The sequence below is a fragment of the Cyprinodon tularosa genome, unplaced genomic scaffold (genome assembly GCF_016077235.1).
Source record: "Cyprinodon tularosa strain WSP-4 unplaced genomic scaffold, ASM1607723v1 ctg107, whole genome shotgun sequence".
In the NCBI taxonomy this organism is placed as follows: domain Eukaryota; kingdom Metazoa; phylum Chordata; class Actinopteri; order Cyprinodontiformes; family Cyprinodontidae; genus Cyprinodon; species Cyprinodon tularosa.
In genome coordinates, this window is record NW_024037860.1 from 1,464,627 (window position 1) to 1,480,714 (window position 16,088).

General features: G+C 38.9%; 1 protein-coding gene across 1 annotated transcript in view; it reads left to right on the forward strand.

Moving 5' to 3' along the window:
* rspo2 (R-spondin 2) overlaps positions 1 to 15,656 on the forward strand; it is a 91,304-nt gene extending 75,648 nt beyond the window's left edge. Inside the window, exon 5 of the mRNA XM_038288825.1 lies at positions 14,139 to 15,656. Coding sequence (XP_038144753.1) covers positions 14,139 to 14,257 — 119 coding nt within the window. The 3' untranslated portion in view covers positions 14,258 to 15,656. The remainder of the gene's footprint in view (positions 1 to 14,138) is intronic.
* Positions 15,657 to 16,088: the final 432 nt, after the last annotated feature.

Here is a 16,088-nt window from a genome sequence, read left to right on the forward strand (position 1 = left end):
CTCAGCATGTGGGAATTATAAGAGGGATCAAAGGCTGTATGGAGATCTCATCTTGCTATAAAGGACATGGAAATTAAACTTGAGTGCCATGGTTGTTATTATCGCTGAGAAAAAACAAACAAAGTTCACATCTGTAGTAACTTACAACCTCGGATGATGAATTTGCTACTGTATATCCCAGCAGGTTTCCTGATCTCTGGATCTGTGGTCGCATGTCGTGGCGCTCCCTGCTGCGCCTTTCCCCTCAGACACAAAAAGGACTACAGAAACAAGCAGACCCACGCTAGCAGCACACCCTCAGATCATCAGCACATGTCCGCCCTTTGATAAGTGCTTAGCTTTATATTTTTCTCATCAGAAATGAAACACAACATTAAGCCATTCATTAAAGTCAACTAAAGCTAATTATCCCTTATTTACCCAAGAGCCCGTGGGGCAGGAGAGCCCCAACGTACTTTTGCCCAGATGTGTCAATAAGTAGTTGGGAGATAGCAGACTGCAGAGGGGGCTGCTCACATCTCTTTTGAGTTTTGCGGTCTCAGAGTGCATCTCGCTTGGCCGCCTGCTTGTATGAATGTTGTTTGCTGCACAACACAGCAGGCCAAGTAAAGCCAGAGGATACTGCAAGGCTGAATTTGTTGGACAGTGATCAATAATGATTATGGTTTGATTCAAAACTGAAAAATGAGAGTTACATCTTCATTATTTTCCAAGATTTAAATTTTTTTTATTTTGTGTAGAGTGACTCATATAAACATCAGGCATCAATTCAGATTACCTCTCCTTGCTGTAGGGGGCACCGATCTGTATTCAGGTTTCTGCTTTAAAGCCAAACTATAAGTCTTTATATTTTGGCAGCTCCAAGTGGAAGTGGGAAAATTGTAGCAGTTGGCAGGAAGTCACAGACCAGAAACCATATTACGTCAGATGATCTAACTCTGCAGACCCAGTTTCTTCTTTTCTGTGTCTAGTACCCCCTCCAAACAATTTAGAATAGTAATTGAACTGCTTTACTGCTATGGATGAGGACATTTTGCCCCTGTATCCGTGTCCAGCTTTCTGCAGCCCAAACATCTGGGCTTCAAAGTTCCTTCATTAGCTAAAGTTATTCCCTATTTTAAGGTTGTTTTTCCTTCAAGTGCTATTTGCTACTCACAGTCAGTTCTCACAAACATTTCTTAAAACATCAGTAATTCTTGAAGTCATGCCATGTGGTCATGTACAAGCAACCCTAAAGACCACCAAAGATTATTTCATATTTCTCAAATAAATAAGGCTGATTTACAAGATTTTTTTATATTTATTTTTTAACACAAGGCAATTGATTTAAACATAAAATCTATGTTGGTGTCCAAACATCTCATCCTTAGGTAGGATTTGACATTGAAAAGTAGTGTTGACTCCAGCTACATTAGGGATAAATAGAAAAACAAGTCCAGACGTCTGCAAATTCACATAGGCGATAGTGGCGTCGGGTGACGGAGTTCGCCGTGCAACCGGAAGGTTGTCAGTTCAAGCCTCAGCTTCGGTTTTCAGTGTCGTAATGTCCTTGGGCAAGACAGTTGACCTGCATTGCCTGCTGATGGTGGTTGGGGCCTCGCTTTTGTCAGTGAGCCCCAGGGACGCTGTGGCTACATTGTAGCTTGCCACCATGTGTGTGAATGAGGGAATGACTGAATGTAGTTTAAAGTGCTGTGGTCAAGGCCTCTTACCATTAACCTTTGGCCAATATAAGGAGAAAAACCTTTAAAGTAAGAAAAAGATTTGTTTGCTGGAGACAAACAGTTGAAAAGAATAGATGCAAAGCTCATTTGTGGTGATTCTTTAAACACTTTGTTCATTCTGAACATTTCCTTTGGCTGTTTAGGTGAGCATGACTCAACTCATAAAAAAAAAAAAACACAACACACTGCTGTCTCTTGGAGTTTAGAGCTGTTATAATGTTTTTCTCACATCATTTTTAATGAATTTTTACAGTTTTGTTTGTAAATGTTTAGATCTCTAACTTTTTATTATGCAACCAGTGTAAAACCGATACATCTCTTATTTTACAGCACAAAAAAGAGAACCCCTTCTTCTTTTTGTTGTGCCTGAGAAAAACATGTAATTTTATCGTTGTAATTTCCCCAATTCATCCTAAACAAAGGAGAGGAAAGTATATATTGATTAGCCCTTTTGATGAAGTCTAGCAACTTTTCTGCCACATGTAGACATCAACAGTTGTTTTTAAATGGAGATCTTTTCACCACTCACTTTTCAACCACAACTTTATTTTCTTGAGATAGAATTTAAAAGTGTCCTTTTCTGAAGGGAATGTTTTTCAGAACTTTCAATCTTCTTGCCAAGCACCACCAGAGATGGATGAGCAGATATAGGCAAGGAAGGGACAGCGTTAGGATGGCCAGCCAGTCAAATTTACACAGTTTACACAGCAAATTATTCTGGAATGGAGTGGTTAGAGCCAGGTTTTAAAGGGAGGACTAACACAGTAACTGGATACAGTTTAAAACTAAAGCAGATAAATATGGATGTGATGCAAAAAGATCTTCTATTAAAAAGAAAAACTCTTAAAGAATACATAAACGGTTAGTTTAAGATATAACAAATGGCATCGTTAAAGGGAGGATCAGCACCTCCAAATCAGAGGCCACGATTCTCCACTGGAGAGAGGTAGGCTCAAGTGGACGACTTCAAGTATCTTGGGGTCTTGTTCACAAGTGTAGTGTCGGCAGTGATGCGGTCACTGTATCGGAGTGTCGTGGTGAAAAGGGAGCTGAGTCGGGGGGCAAAGCTCTCGGTTTACCTGTCGATCTACGTTTCCAACCCTTGCCTTTGGTCATGAGATGTGGGTAATGGCTGAAAGAACAAGATCGCAAATACAAGCGGCTGAGATGAGTTTCCCTCGCAGGGTGGCTGGGCGCACCCTTCGAGATGGAGTGAGGAGCTTAGTTACCAGGGAGGAGCTCAGAGTAGAGTTGAGATCATCCACATCAAAAGCAGCCAGCTGAGGTGGCTCGGGCATCTTTTCTGGATGCCTCCTGCTCACCTCCCTCAGGAGGTCCTATTGGGAGGAGGCCTCGTGGAAGGCCCAGGACTGGAGGGACTACGTCTCTGAGCTGGCCCAATGTCCCCTCTGGGTCCCCCAGAGCAGCTGGAGGAGGTGTGTGTGGATGTGGAGATCTGGGCCTCTCTGCTTAGATTGCTGCCTCCCTAAATCGGCTCCGGATAAAGCGGCAGAAAATGGATGGCATCGTTAAAACATTGCTCCTTTGCAGCTGCAATCTTGACTGTTATGGTTACAGAAGAGTGCTGTTGTATTATCCCTCCCTCTTCCCATGCTGTGATTGCTCCAGTTTGTTTCAGACTGGATAATATTGAGCCTTAGCAGGATAGAATATAACTTTATGGTCTTACCTTGGTTTTATGATTAAATTCAGCATTTTCCAAACATCATAAGACTGCATTTTTTTTTGGCTAATTTACATCCTACTCAGGTGACAATTGCATTGGATGGAGGAGTTTGCCCGGGCAGAGCCGGTGTCTGGCTTTCTCTGTTAATGTGTCCTTTGGCAAGGCACTCCATCTGCATTGCTTGCTTATGGTGGTCAAATAGCCCAATGCCTGTTTACCACAACCTCACATCTGTCAGCGAGCCCCAGGGCAACAGTGACTAAAATGTAGCTTGCCACCGTCAGAGTGTGTGGGTGTGTGTATGTGAGTGTGAGTAACTGAATATAAATGTAAAGGAGTCTCCTAACTTAAAAAGGTGCTATATACTGTAAGTAGAGACCATGTTTTCATAGCTTTTGTCCTTTCTACTTTTCACTAAGACAGATTAAGTGATGCAGGAAAGAGGTGTTTTTAAACACTTAAACACTCAGTTGATCATTGATCCTAAAGCCTCTTGCATTACCAAAACCAGTTGACCTATTATGCATGGTCCCAGTTTTATCAGCTACAGATATTTATTCTATGTTTGCATTGAAAAATTACCAAGAATAATTGAAGGTGGTTATAATTTCTTTTAGATACCAATATGCTAAATGGAGAATTTGGCAGCACTGTTTTAGTGTGTCCTTTAGCCTGCCTCTGGCTATTTATATATTTCAAATTAAACCTTCTGTTCCAAGCGCTTGGGTTTTTAACCTTGATTTTATCCCATTCCAAATCACAGTGTCAATTTGTAATCACTACATCCCAACTTCTAGTTGTGCAGACAACAAATCCTTGTGAGTTGATTGTTACCATAGCAGCCTCTCATTTAAAAAAATGATCAAAAGGGTAGGTAGGCTTTAACCCTCTACTATTAAGAACCAGAATAAAAAAAAAAATCTCACACTTTACATTTAAGCTAAGATATTAACTATTTTTTTGTCTACTTAAAGATCCGGATTATTTACAAGATAGCTTCAAGATTCTAAAGTCAAGCATAGATGATTGTGTGGAAGATTTTTCCAAAGAAAGGAAAATCAAAACAATGGTTTCTGTGGACTTCTTTTGATAGGTTACTGTGGAACATCCATTGCAGAAGACATTTCTCTGGAAAGTAAGAGCTCAAGTTCAAATATTTTAACAAGATCGGCCTACTTTGACATTTGTTATGGTTTGTTCCCACTTGATGATCTCTCTCTGAAGTGTTTGTGCCAGCAGTTGTAAGCTAAATGAGACAGGGGAACAGTTGAACACTTACTGTTTTGTGAAAATTGTGGAGTGTTACAGTAAACTCCCTGTTGACTAATGGAAAAGAATTTTACAACTACAGAGCATCAACTTAAACCATACCCATTCTAGACAGGCTGTGGAAGCCTGCTGCTGCTGATGAACCACCTCCAGAAGGAGAAGAATCGCCCTTTCAGCACTCACCGCTGGAACATCAATCACAGTGTCAGTCACGCATGTTTTGAAAGGACTTCTTCTCTTAGAGACATCAATCTCTTGGTTGGACTTTCACTTTTGCTTACAGTCAGTGCAACGAGGTGTCAAGTAGCCGAAGAGTGAGCTAACCTGCTTTTTTAAATCTTCTGGCAAATCCAGAAAGAGTTACAGATGAGAAAATAACGAGCAGTCCTCTCTCAACAGTAGGGTTTTAACTGGGAATGCGTATGTTTTAAATCATTCTCACCCAGTAGCACAATGATAGTAAGCAGAGCACAGGGAAACTGGAGGACGGACTGAAAACATTTGAGCGAAAATGTGTCATCCAGAGTAACCCTGTTAGTGCTAAGTGACGCTGTGCAGAGAACCTCCTGTCAGCTGGCTAGCAAGATGAGCTTCTTGTAATTATTGTTTTTCCTTGTCTGCACATCCTTTTAATGCGAAGCATCTTGTCCCATCCAAGCCCATATTTCCCAAACATTATTTATTGTTTATTATTTATGTTTTTTTACTATCAAGTTCTTCTTTATAACAAATGTCACATTGCCCTTCGAGAGCCTTTCCCTGCATGCCGACCACAGCACAAAGACCCACTTTACATTTATGGCTTACCCCTGTGGCCTATGCCTTAATGAACTATGGGTCAGATAAGGTCATATCACTCAGTCCCACGAATAAATCAGCTACAAACTGAGTTCAGCAGTAATACAGGGCAGTGTCAGTGTCCATAACCTTTTCCCAGACAGAAGGGTTGTCAGTGGGTGACTGAGGAGAGTACTGGCTGGCTGCAGATCTTTCCCCCTTCACAGCATTATAAATGTATGTGTGAGGAGGCCCTTAATGGCTGCTAATTCAATTTCTGCCGCTGAAATCAAATCTGGCTGGCGCCAGTAGTTTTCTCCTTCCCTCACAAATAATGGCCTCCGCTTTGGCCTGTTTATGAAAAAGACAAAATGCCAAAAAACTGGAGCCCTACCTTCCATAAGTCCACAGAATATTTTCTAAAACTGTTTGGATGTTGTTATTGTTGCTGCCTTGCCTCCCATGTCTCCTCCATGTCCTTAGAAAGGTATTAGTTGACTGTCTGCATTGGGTGGAGGGATCAAGTAACAGGAGAGCAAGGGCGCGTTTTCAGCAACATACGATCCCATTTACAGTACATCTTAATGCCTTCTCGAGGTCAGCCATTGATTTTCCTCAAGGCTCAAGGCTACAGAGATAAGATTAGGCTTTTCGATTCCTGCACTGTCCCCAGAGCTTTAGTGGATGACGGCACTCGTTTCATACCAATGGTTGACGCTTTGCTTTTTCTTGGAGTCTTGACGTTTGTGATTAGACAACTTTTTATGCAAGCAGTGATTAAAAAAAGGGAAAATGGTTTCATCTTTCAAACAGAAAATTCTCAAAAACACAGTTTGGTGACAATGTGAACACAAGCCACATTTTATGGGAATATAACACTTTCACATTTTCTTGAATTTCGTCCCTTTTTCCAAAACAAAGATATTAGTTTTGACGCTGTTGAAGGGAGCTTTGGCTTTGGCTTCCTTCCTTTTGGATATGAATTTGAATGATTATCTTTCAGTGCATCAGTTCGGGAAGTAGTCATACTGCCATTCTGCAAGGAGATATAATTCTAGAGTTCAAGCCTAATAATATGATGCATCTTTGACTGCTTAACTCTTCTGTGGGCTTGTCGAAGATAGAAGCACACATTTCACTTATCGAGTGCCTCAAATAACATCAGAGGAAGAGATGAAGGCGCAAATAAGAAATAAAATAAAACGTTTCTGTGGACTGCTTTTGAGAGGTTGCTGTCGAACGTCCATCACGCTGCGAACAGGGAGGTTTAGTATTTCTGTTCACATGGGTATTCCAACTGGAAAAATTGGAAATGACACTAAGTATTTCTCAAGCTCACATAGGTGATAGTAAGGATTACAGTCACTGACACGCAGGCTATGTGTCTCAGTCACACATGTACACTGATTCAGTCGCACACATACACTCAAATACAGGGCTGTGTGAAAGGTTTTGCCCCGTAAAAGATTCTTTGTAATTTTGCGTCTTAGTCACAGCTGTTTTTGATCATCTTTGTTTCTTATATCAAAGATAACCTGAGAGAGAGTGTTTCATTTTTCAGAGGGAAGAAAAGTTTTCAAAATAGCCCTGACCTGTGTGAAAAAAACGCTCTTTTAAAATTATGACTTAAAAGCTGATTTCAATTATGCTGCCACACCTCGGCCTAATCCAAACCAATAATAAAGAAAATGGCTGGAGAGAAATTAAGTAGGTAAAGATGTCAAAAGAAATATATATTGCTCCAATAAGAAACATCCATCCATCCATTTTTTTTACACGCTTAACCCCAAGTGGTGTCGAGAGGGGTGATGGTGCCTATCTCCCGCTGTCTACGGGCGGGAGATGGGGTACATCCTGGACAGATCGCCAGTCCATTGCAGGGAAACACAGAGACAAACAGGACAAACAACCATTCATGCACACATTCACAACTAAGGAGAATTTAGAGAAGCCAATTAACCTAACAGTCATGTTTTTTGGACTGTGGGAGGATTTTACCTGGAGAGAACCCACGCATGCTCAGGGAGAACATACAAACTCCACACAGAAAGACCCCGGGCCTGGAATCAATTAGAAACAAATCGAAAAATCGAAATCTAGATAAGTCATTTTTTCTTAAAATAAGTGCCTTTGTTTTTGGGTTGAGGAGGTAAATGAGACATTTTGCCAATGGAACAAGACAATTTAAATTTAAAATAAGAAAACATAATTGCATTGTCTTATTTCAAGTGCAATTTATCTAATTATCTTATTTTAAGAGTAAAAATACTCATTCAATTGGCAACCTACTTCGTTTACCAACTCAAATTGAGGGTAAATACACTTAATTTAAGAACATTTTTACTTATTTCTACATTTTTTCTTCCAGTGTAGAGCAGATAAGATAAGAAAAAGAGTAATTGAAACAAGGATTAAGGACTCCCATGATCCAGTGAACACAATAATAAATGGAAAAAAACATGGAAAAGTAGTGAACCCTCTCAGATCAACCTATCAAAACCATTTTAATGACTCATCCTTAACGTCATGGAGGAACCCATAAACAAAAACAAAGCTCTTTATGTCATGAAATGGTGAAAAGTTGGAACAACATGAAATAAAATGATCTCCATGGACCTAAAAAAAAACTGATGTCCTGGGGGATCCAAAATACCAACGGAACAAGGCAGGGAAACATGCTGGCGGGAATCTAGATCCAATTCATTTATAAAGGTCATTTAAAAACAGCAAGTTTGTAGAAGTGCCATTAATACTGAAATAAAAATGATAAAAAGAGACAACACACAGATATATAAAACACTCTAAATATATAAACATGTCAACACACAACTAGTCAAAAGCTATTAAATTTTTATTTTTATTTTTTATAGGGAGTTAAAAACAGGAAGCGGAGATGCCTGTCGAAGGTTTAAAGACAGTTTAAGAAATAAACAGGATGATCTGATTAACCAACAAGTATTTATACTGGGCCGGTTGATCACTGGTATGGCAGACAGATTCATTTACAAGCAGATGGAAGACAGCTTGGAATACAGTGATCTGAGTCACACAATGAGACTACTGGGTAGATCAGGGAACACAGGCACTAACAGAAGTAAGCTCAGAAATATATAAAAGCTTAAATACTACAGATTGTGTGCTAACAAAGAAACAGGGAATCAACTGTAGCTAAAGTTTAGACTAAATATGAAAAGTAAACACTGATTTCTGAAGCGAAGCAATACACAAGTCCAAAGAATCAAAGATGATCACATTTTTATTCAATGATCTGATACATCTAGTGAGACAAAAAGAAAAACAAGAGGAAATCTGTCAGGAGCTAAATGTTTTCATAGCTCTGCATATATACAGAATTTCCCACTAAAAACATTCTGTTACAACAGTGGTGAAAATCCATGCCCCCGCAGCCTTTTGCTCTGATTCAGAAATTAAAACAGAACAACATTTTGATTTGCTCCGGAGGTTTTTGTTTACCTCTTTGATTTATTTTTCATTTCCAAATCAGACAAACTTCTACACTGCAAAAACAATCTAGAAATAAGTAAAAAAAATCTTAAATTAAGTGTATTCACCCTTAATTTGAGTAGGTAAATGAGACAGTTTGCCAATGGAATGAGTAATTTTACTCTTAAAATAAGATAATTAGATAATATGCACTTGAAATAAGACAATGCAATTGTGTTTTCTTATTTTAAGTGTAAATTGTCTTGTTCCATTGGCAAAATGTCTCTTTTACCTCCTCAATTCAAGAACAAATGCACTTATTTTAAGAAAAAATTACTTATCTAGATTTAGATTTTTTGCAGTGTAGCAGGCAAAGGAAAGATCTATGGAGGACGACCAAACATTGGTAAAACTGTGGTTTGTTGGAGTGATAGTAAACGCAGGCAGAGCGGAAAGAAACTGTAAAGACGGATTGTGATTTATTTATAAAAGCTGCAGTCCTTTCATTCCATCCACTACAGTGCCAGTAACAGTACAAAACAAAGACAGACAAAGATTTGAAACCCACTGCGTCTTCCAAGACAAAATTATCTCTGCAAACTCACAATTTATGAATTTGTGTTTTGATTTTGAAAGCAATCGAGGGAAATTAAACTGTTTCTCCCATGAACTCTGGTAATCAGCTTAAGTGATTACATCGGTTGTAAATATGAGATGATGAAAGCTCAGTGTTCAGAGTGTGTGGTGCCCTGAGGAAAGGCTAAATGGGAGTTTTCAGGGTGGATATGATGGACAATCTAACCAAAACTGTATCTGATGCAAGAGGAAGGGGTTTATGTGGGGAATGGTTGCCCTCTAGCTGTCAACAATGAGAGCGGGTCATGAAATATGATTCTGCTGAGGTGAGTTTATGAAGTGACATCAGTTAATTTGCTGGAGCCTGACCTTAGGCTTGATTTATAATAACAAGACTGTTGAGGGAGGAATATAATTGGAAGACATCAGCCTCTACTGATGATGTGTTGGCTCATAAAAGTCGAAACTTGTCAACATCTTCTGAATAAGTGCAATAAGAAGCAGCTATAAATCTCCAAGCCGGGGGAGAGTTTAGTGCAAGTATAGAAAAAAACTGTGGAGCAAGGACTTTACACAGTGTGTAGAGGCCTCTAAAGAAGCACCGATGGAGGTTGCAAACACAATTTCAAGTTACGAAACTCTCTGGTAAAATGTTTAAACAGTAAGATTTGGGGTTTTTTATTTTTATTTTTTCAGGCTTAGACAAGTGTGGCAACGATATAAAACAAAACTCTTTTTAAATCAACGTTGACTTTTGTTATCAGTTAACCTGAGATCCATGTTTTGTTTGATTGGCCTTAACCTTAATATTTACCAGTCCTGCTATGTACAATTACACAGTTTAATCTGTAAGCTGGTAAGTTTTTTTTAGAGATCTTAAAGAGCTAACCACAGATCTTTAGTGGATGTAGGCTTCCTCAGATCCTTCTGCATCCTCGTCTAATCGCAGACAGATGTAGTAATGTTAAGATCTGAGCTCTATATGGGCCATACCATCACCTCCACGACTGCTCCAGATGGCTCTTAGTGACATTGGTGTTAGTTTTAAAGTTTTATATCTACATTTTCATGTCGATCTTCTCTGCAGTAGTTTCAGTTCTAAGAGATAGATAGGTTTTAATATAATTGTTAAATATTAAAGCATGCTTTGTAAAACTGGTTGATCACTAGCTTTTTGGAATGTACTAATAAGAGCTGATGCAGGTTTGAAGGAAACCATATTAACACTAAATAGGCATTTGACTTATCTTTTATTTGATACTATGGATTTTGTAGGTCAGGTAAAGAAAAAACAAATATTACTTCATATATTTCTAAGGGCATTGTTAGATTTCAGATCGTACTGTTTATACCACAAAGAATTCTGATAAGTTAGTCCTGAAAATGCATTAAAACAAGTATTGAAATTGTTTTTAATGCTAAGACTTCAGTAACGGCCAAAAAATTACAAATTACTGTGTTGAAACCAGGAGAGAAGAATACAGAGTTTTTGTTTCATCCAGTAATGTACTGACCATCATTTTGTGGTCAGTTTCTAACCCCTGTTTTTGTAAACTCGGACCTGCTGTCGCTGATTTGATTGATTTTTGTGGAACTTAGGATTTAAATCAAGCATTTCTATTGCATTTTAGAAATTTGCATTGAAACTGTGGGAAGCCTTACAAAAACAGCATTCTCTTGATATCATCAGGAATGTAGTTTATTACAACTTTCTAAAATACTGCCCTTATTTCCAAATACAGCTTCTTCCATTTTTAACAGAACAAATCTGTATTCTACTTATACCTTGTATTGTCTTCCTTAAGCCTTGGTCTCTCTTAGATCCTGAACAAACTGCAGAGATGTATCCGATTTCTGTAGACAGTGCAGTTGCCACACTTCCTTTGAGTTCTGACATTGAAATTAGCAAACAACACTAAACACCAGTATCCATTGCCAAATGTTATATTATTGTGACCCAGCAGTTCTTGGTGTGTTGTGCTCACAATTAGGAAAAAATACATTTTCAAGTTTAGAACTTGCTTGTCAGCTGTGAACCTAAATGTTAAACCCCAGTTTGTGTCTGAATATGTATTGTGTATAGATTGCTTTGGATATAAGAACTCCAGAAAGTTCCTGAAGAACTTGGAAAACCTCTTTCAGATTTCCCGTCACATACTGTATTCTGGGTGTTGTTATCGTTTACGGTAAATGCAGACCTTTTCTTTCTCAAATGAAGCCTTGCATCCAAAGAATGGCCCACATGGACTGAACCTGTTGGAGGGATTTCAATGCTGCAACATGCACATTATTGCCATCAAGTGTAATTCTTGTCAAGCTGATTGCATGGAAAGCCATGTTTATTTGGCACCTAGCAACGCTGTTTTGGATGAAATGTCCACACCATGGAGCAATTAGGAAAATTGACCTATAGGCCAGAATGCCTTAGAGCTTCAGACAGGCTACAGTAAACATTATTGTACAGTAATTCACACAGAAAATCTGAAGTGGAATCAACAAGTGTACGAAGTTCTCTAACTTTTTTTTTTTTTTTTTAGTTTAAGGGCATGAGAGTGATGGAGGAGATATGAAAAGATGGTTTTCAAAGGAAATTTTTTCCTAGAACTGCGTGCAGGAAAATTTACTGCCACAGTACAGATTAACAGTATACACACACACATACTGTATACAAAAAAACAAGATTAGCAAGATTAGATTAATTGCAGGAAATAGCTTGGAGACCCTATTTGCAAAGCAATATCTCGCTTTCTCATGTGTATCAGTTTAAAGAGTGATTTTTTTTAAATGTAGCTCATGGTGCTGCACTGAGAATGAGAAACAGGTCTTCTGTAGGAGTCGGCCTATTGGGTAAGCATGATGTTAGCACATGTAGGGAGGCAATTAAAGATAATGTCACATTTCACACACCGTTACCTACATTTTGTGTGAGAAATACTGCAACTTGAACAAGTGCAGTAATAAGGCCCAGAATGGGGTTTGCATGTTAGAACTTTAGTTCCTAAGCGCTGTCCTGTTCTTCCCCCTTCGGCGAACCATAGCGTGGCATGTTTCTTTGTGTTCCAGATCAAAATCCAGATACCGTCTCATCATCCAAGCCTTGCACTTCTCTCCCTGCGGCATTAGGTTTTCTTTCTTTTCCCTCAAATTCCCTCACACTCGCTACCCACCAACCCACCCCCCTCCATGCACACGTCCATCTCCCCACACACACCTCGTTATCTTATTTGTGGCCTTGGCAGCCAAATTGTTGCCTTGTGGTCCAGTAGCCAAAGTTTTTGCTGTCCCAGAGAGAGCCGTGGGTGCATAACCTCCAACACACAAGCAAACGGTTCCCAGGGTGCTTTGCCCTTTCCAATGAAACCTGGGATGGATTACCCTTGGGCAGTGGGACTTTTCCAACTTGAAAAAGGTTTATGCAATGCACCACACTTAAATCTTCCTTGTCTGTTTCTGTAGAACTCAAATCTGTGAGGCTTAACAGTCATTTCTTTAAATCTAAAGTTTTCTTCTCAGAGGGGAGGCAAACTAAGACCCAATGTAGTCGGTATGATACATCACAATTTGCTGGTAGTTCCTAAAAAAATCCAAAATTAGGCTAATTAAATAATTGGAACCACCAATTTTATCTGCATAAAGTAATAATTGATACAGTTTTATTAACAGGAAATTATTCTTTTAAACTTTTCCAGAGACCTACAAAGAAAAGATTAAACTTACCGGTAATATATAACTAAAGGGAAACTGGAACTCTTCTGTTTTTAAACTGGGTGCCGATATTTGTCTAAGCAGGACCCTAAAAAAAGTATAGAAGTATGTGTATCATGCTGTATGAGGTTAGGCATACATTTATGAACTTGTTTTGCTACAGATTTTCAGTAGATTTTTTATTTTTTCTTGACATTTCTATTAAGTACATTTGATGATCTCTACTCGACAGTCTAGGGGCAGTAAGGGCCTATGGTTAGAGCATAGAGCCTGCAATCCTGAATTTGTGAGTTCAAAACCCTCCATGTCTCTGAGCAAGACCCGTAACCCGCGGGTGCTGCACAGTTGCAGCCCACTGCTACCCAAAGGGAATGACTTAAATGCAGAAAGTTAATTTCTCCATTGTGAGATCAATTTATTTGTTTTTATTGAGGTCATTATCTTTAAAGCTTTATTTCTATGTTTCTTTTAACAGTAAAAATGCCCTGCATCTTCCCCATAGGTTTGACATCCTTCCCTCTCCATGCATCATTTTGCAAAATATTCCCACAACATGATGCTTTTGCTGTAAAGTTTCAAATTGGTTCCGGATGTTGTGCGGCAGCCAGGTCTCCATTGTTACAATGATACAACTATCTGTCTGGTAGTTCACATCTCATAATTACATTTAGCCAATCTTCCTAACCAAGAAGTGGACACTGGCAAGAATAACTCTTGAAACTGCTCATTTATAGCGAGAGACGAGCCAGTACTAGAGCTTAGCTCTAATACTGGCTCGTTTGCCCTACTTCTGGCATTTTATAAAATACATTAATTTTCTCCTTTCTGTACACCGTATCCTTCCTGGGAACTAGACAAAGCTTGTTTTGGGTTATAGCCCTTCTCAGTGCATAAAGAGAGCTAAAGGCTGCTGTGTCTAATTAATCTTGTTTTTATTTTTCTTTTATTTTACACAGGTAATTCAGGAAAGCACCGATCCAAAGAGCCAAAAAAGAATAAGAATAAGCAGAGGCTGCGGTTTCGGGCCCAGAACCAGCACACTGACCACTTGGCCTCTGCGCTCTCCAGCCAGTAAGGACAAAAAACTCCCAGTGAACACAGAAACCATCGCAAAGCTGCTAACCGCTGCTTCACCCATACTCCAGCTGACAACTACCACTTCCCCATCCGCCTCGCCACTTGCTTCCCAACCCTCCTCAAGCCTCCTCCGCCCTTCCCGCCAGGACACAATTCAACCATCTCCCTCCAGCACCAAACCCGCCACCCTGCCAAAAAAAATGATGTGCCGTATATGTCTGATATCATTACCAGTACATGCTCTGCCTCCCACAGCTTCCCCCTTTTGTTCCAGTGACCAGTTGAGGACTCAGCTGCTCCCAGCAACATCCCTTGCCTTGTGGACCTTCACACTTGACATAATTGAACTCATTTTACGTCATTAACGACTCCATGAACTAAACAGGGTGACAGAAGGTGAAGGGGAACCTGGAGGTACCGTGGAAGCAGGAGAGACTGGAAGAGGGAGGCAGAAAGTGGGAGTCAGGGAGTTGGCAAGCTGAACTGTAAAAGAGGGAAGAATGTGACAAATCCTCTAGGATGAAGAAGAGAAGGTTCAGTTGAAGCAAATGATGCTAATGGACAGTAAAAAAAAAAGGCATCTAGAAATAAGAGACTGTTTTTTGTTCATATATTTATGTCAAAGCTACCCTCGCCTTCCCTTTCTCCAAATGGAAACAGAGTTTTTTCCATCTGTGGCCTTTATGTTATGTATATTTTCCAGAGTAATATTAAAAGAAGATCCCTGCATAATTGCAAAATATTTTATTCTCAGCACAAACTGTTTACGTTCAGACCGCTATATGCTGTATCTGTATAATGTCAGTCACTTAAAAAAAACCAAGAAATTTAGTTCAACTAGCATGGCGACAGACTTGTACATAGTTGATCTAATTATAAAACCTTATTACTGTATTTTCAGTATTGAGTCATTCAGCATTCTAAATGTTTTAGAAATAAAAAAGTGGTTGTAATACAAGCTACAGATTAAAATAATGAAAAATATAATAAACTTAGCCACCTCATAGCTATTTCCTTCATATGGTATATATTTGATTTATTTATTAATTAAGTTTTGTACTTTTTTTTGTTAAGTGAAAAGTTTTGCCTCTGAGATATTCTTTCCTTATATCATTGCATATCTCTAACATGCAGCAAAGATTTTGTCTGTCATACAAGTGTTGTAGGCTGTTACATTCGTTTGACCTCATCTACTGATTTTGATGCTTTATAAAAGGAGAAAAAAATGAAACTCTGCTTTGTTGTATTCTAGGTTGAATAATTAGGCTCCAGCTAATGTATGGTCATAGGACTGCATATGTGTACATTGTGTTTTATTAAAACTGTGTTTCATGTGACTGTATGATAAGGCCTTTCATTAGAGTCTGTGGCTATAATATATGTGGCTAAACTCTGAAGCTCTTGTATTGTTGTCTCTAACTTCTGACTACAGTTACAGTAGGGGAAAGAAGTATTGAACATTTTCCTAGCTACACTGATATCAACCCGAAAATTCCTGACATCTTTTAGCCACAGAAGCTGATTACATCCTAAATAATTGCCGATATAAAGGTTTCTCACTACCAAGTATCACACAACACTAATTAAAATACTCCAGTGTTGAGATATTCAAATAATTTTGTGCAAATCCATTCAATGCAATTAGTTGGATATGCAGCAAAAAGGTTTTGGGTCTCTTGCCTTTGCACACATGAAGTTTATTTTATTCAATCTTATCAGAAAAAGCTTTAATATGGCTTTGGTTCACTATTTCTAGTTGCATTGCCTTCAGCTCTCAACAAGCTTTGGAAAAGAATGCTCAATATTGTACTATTAAGGGGAAATTCATG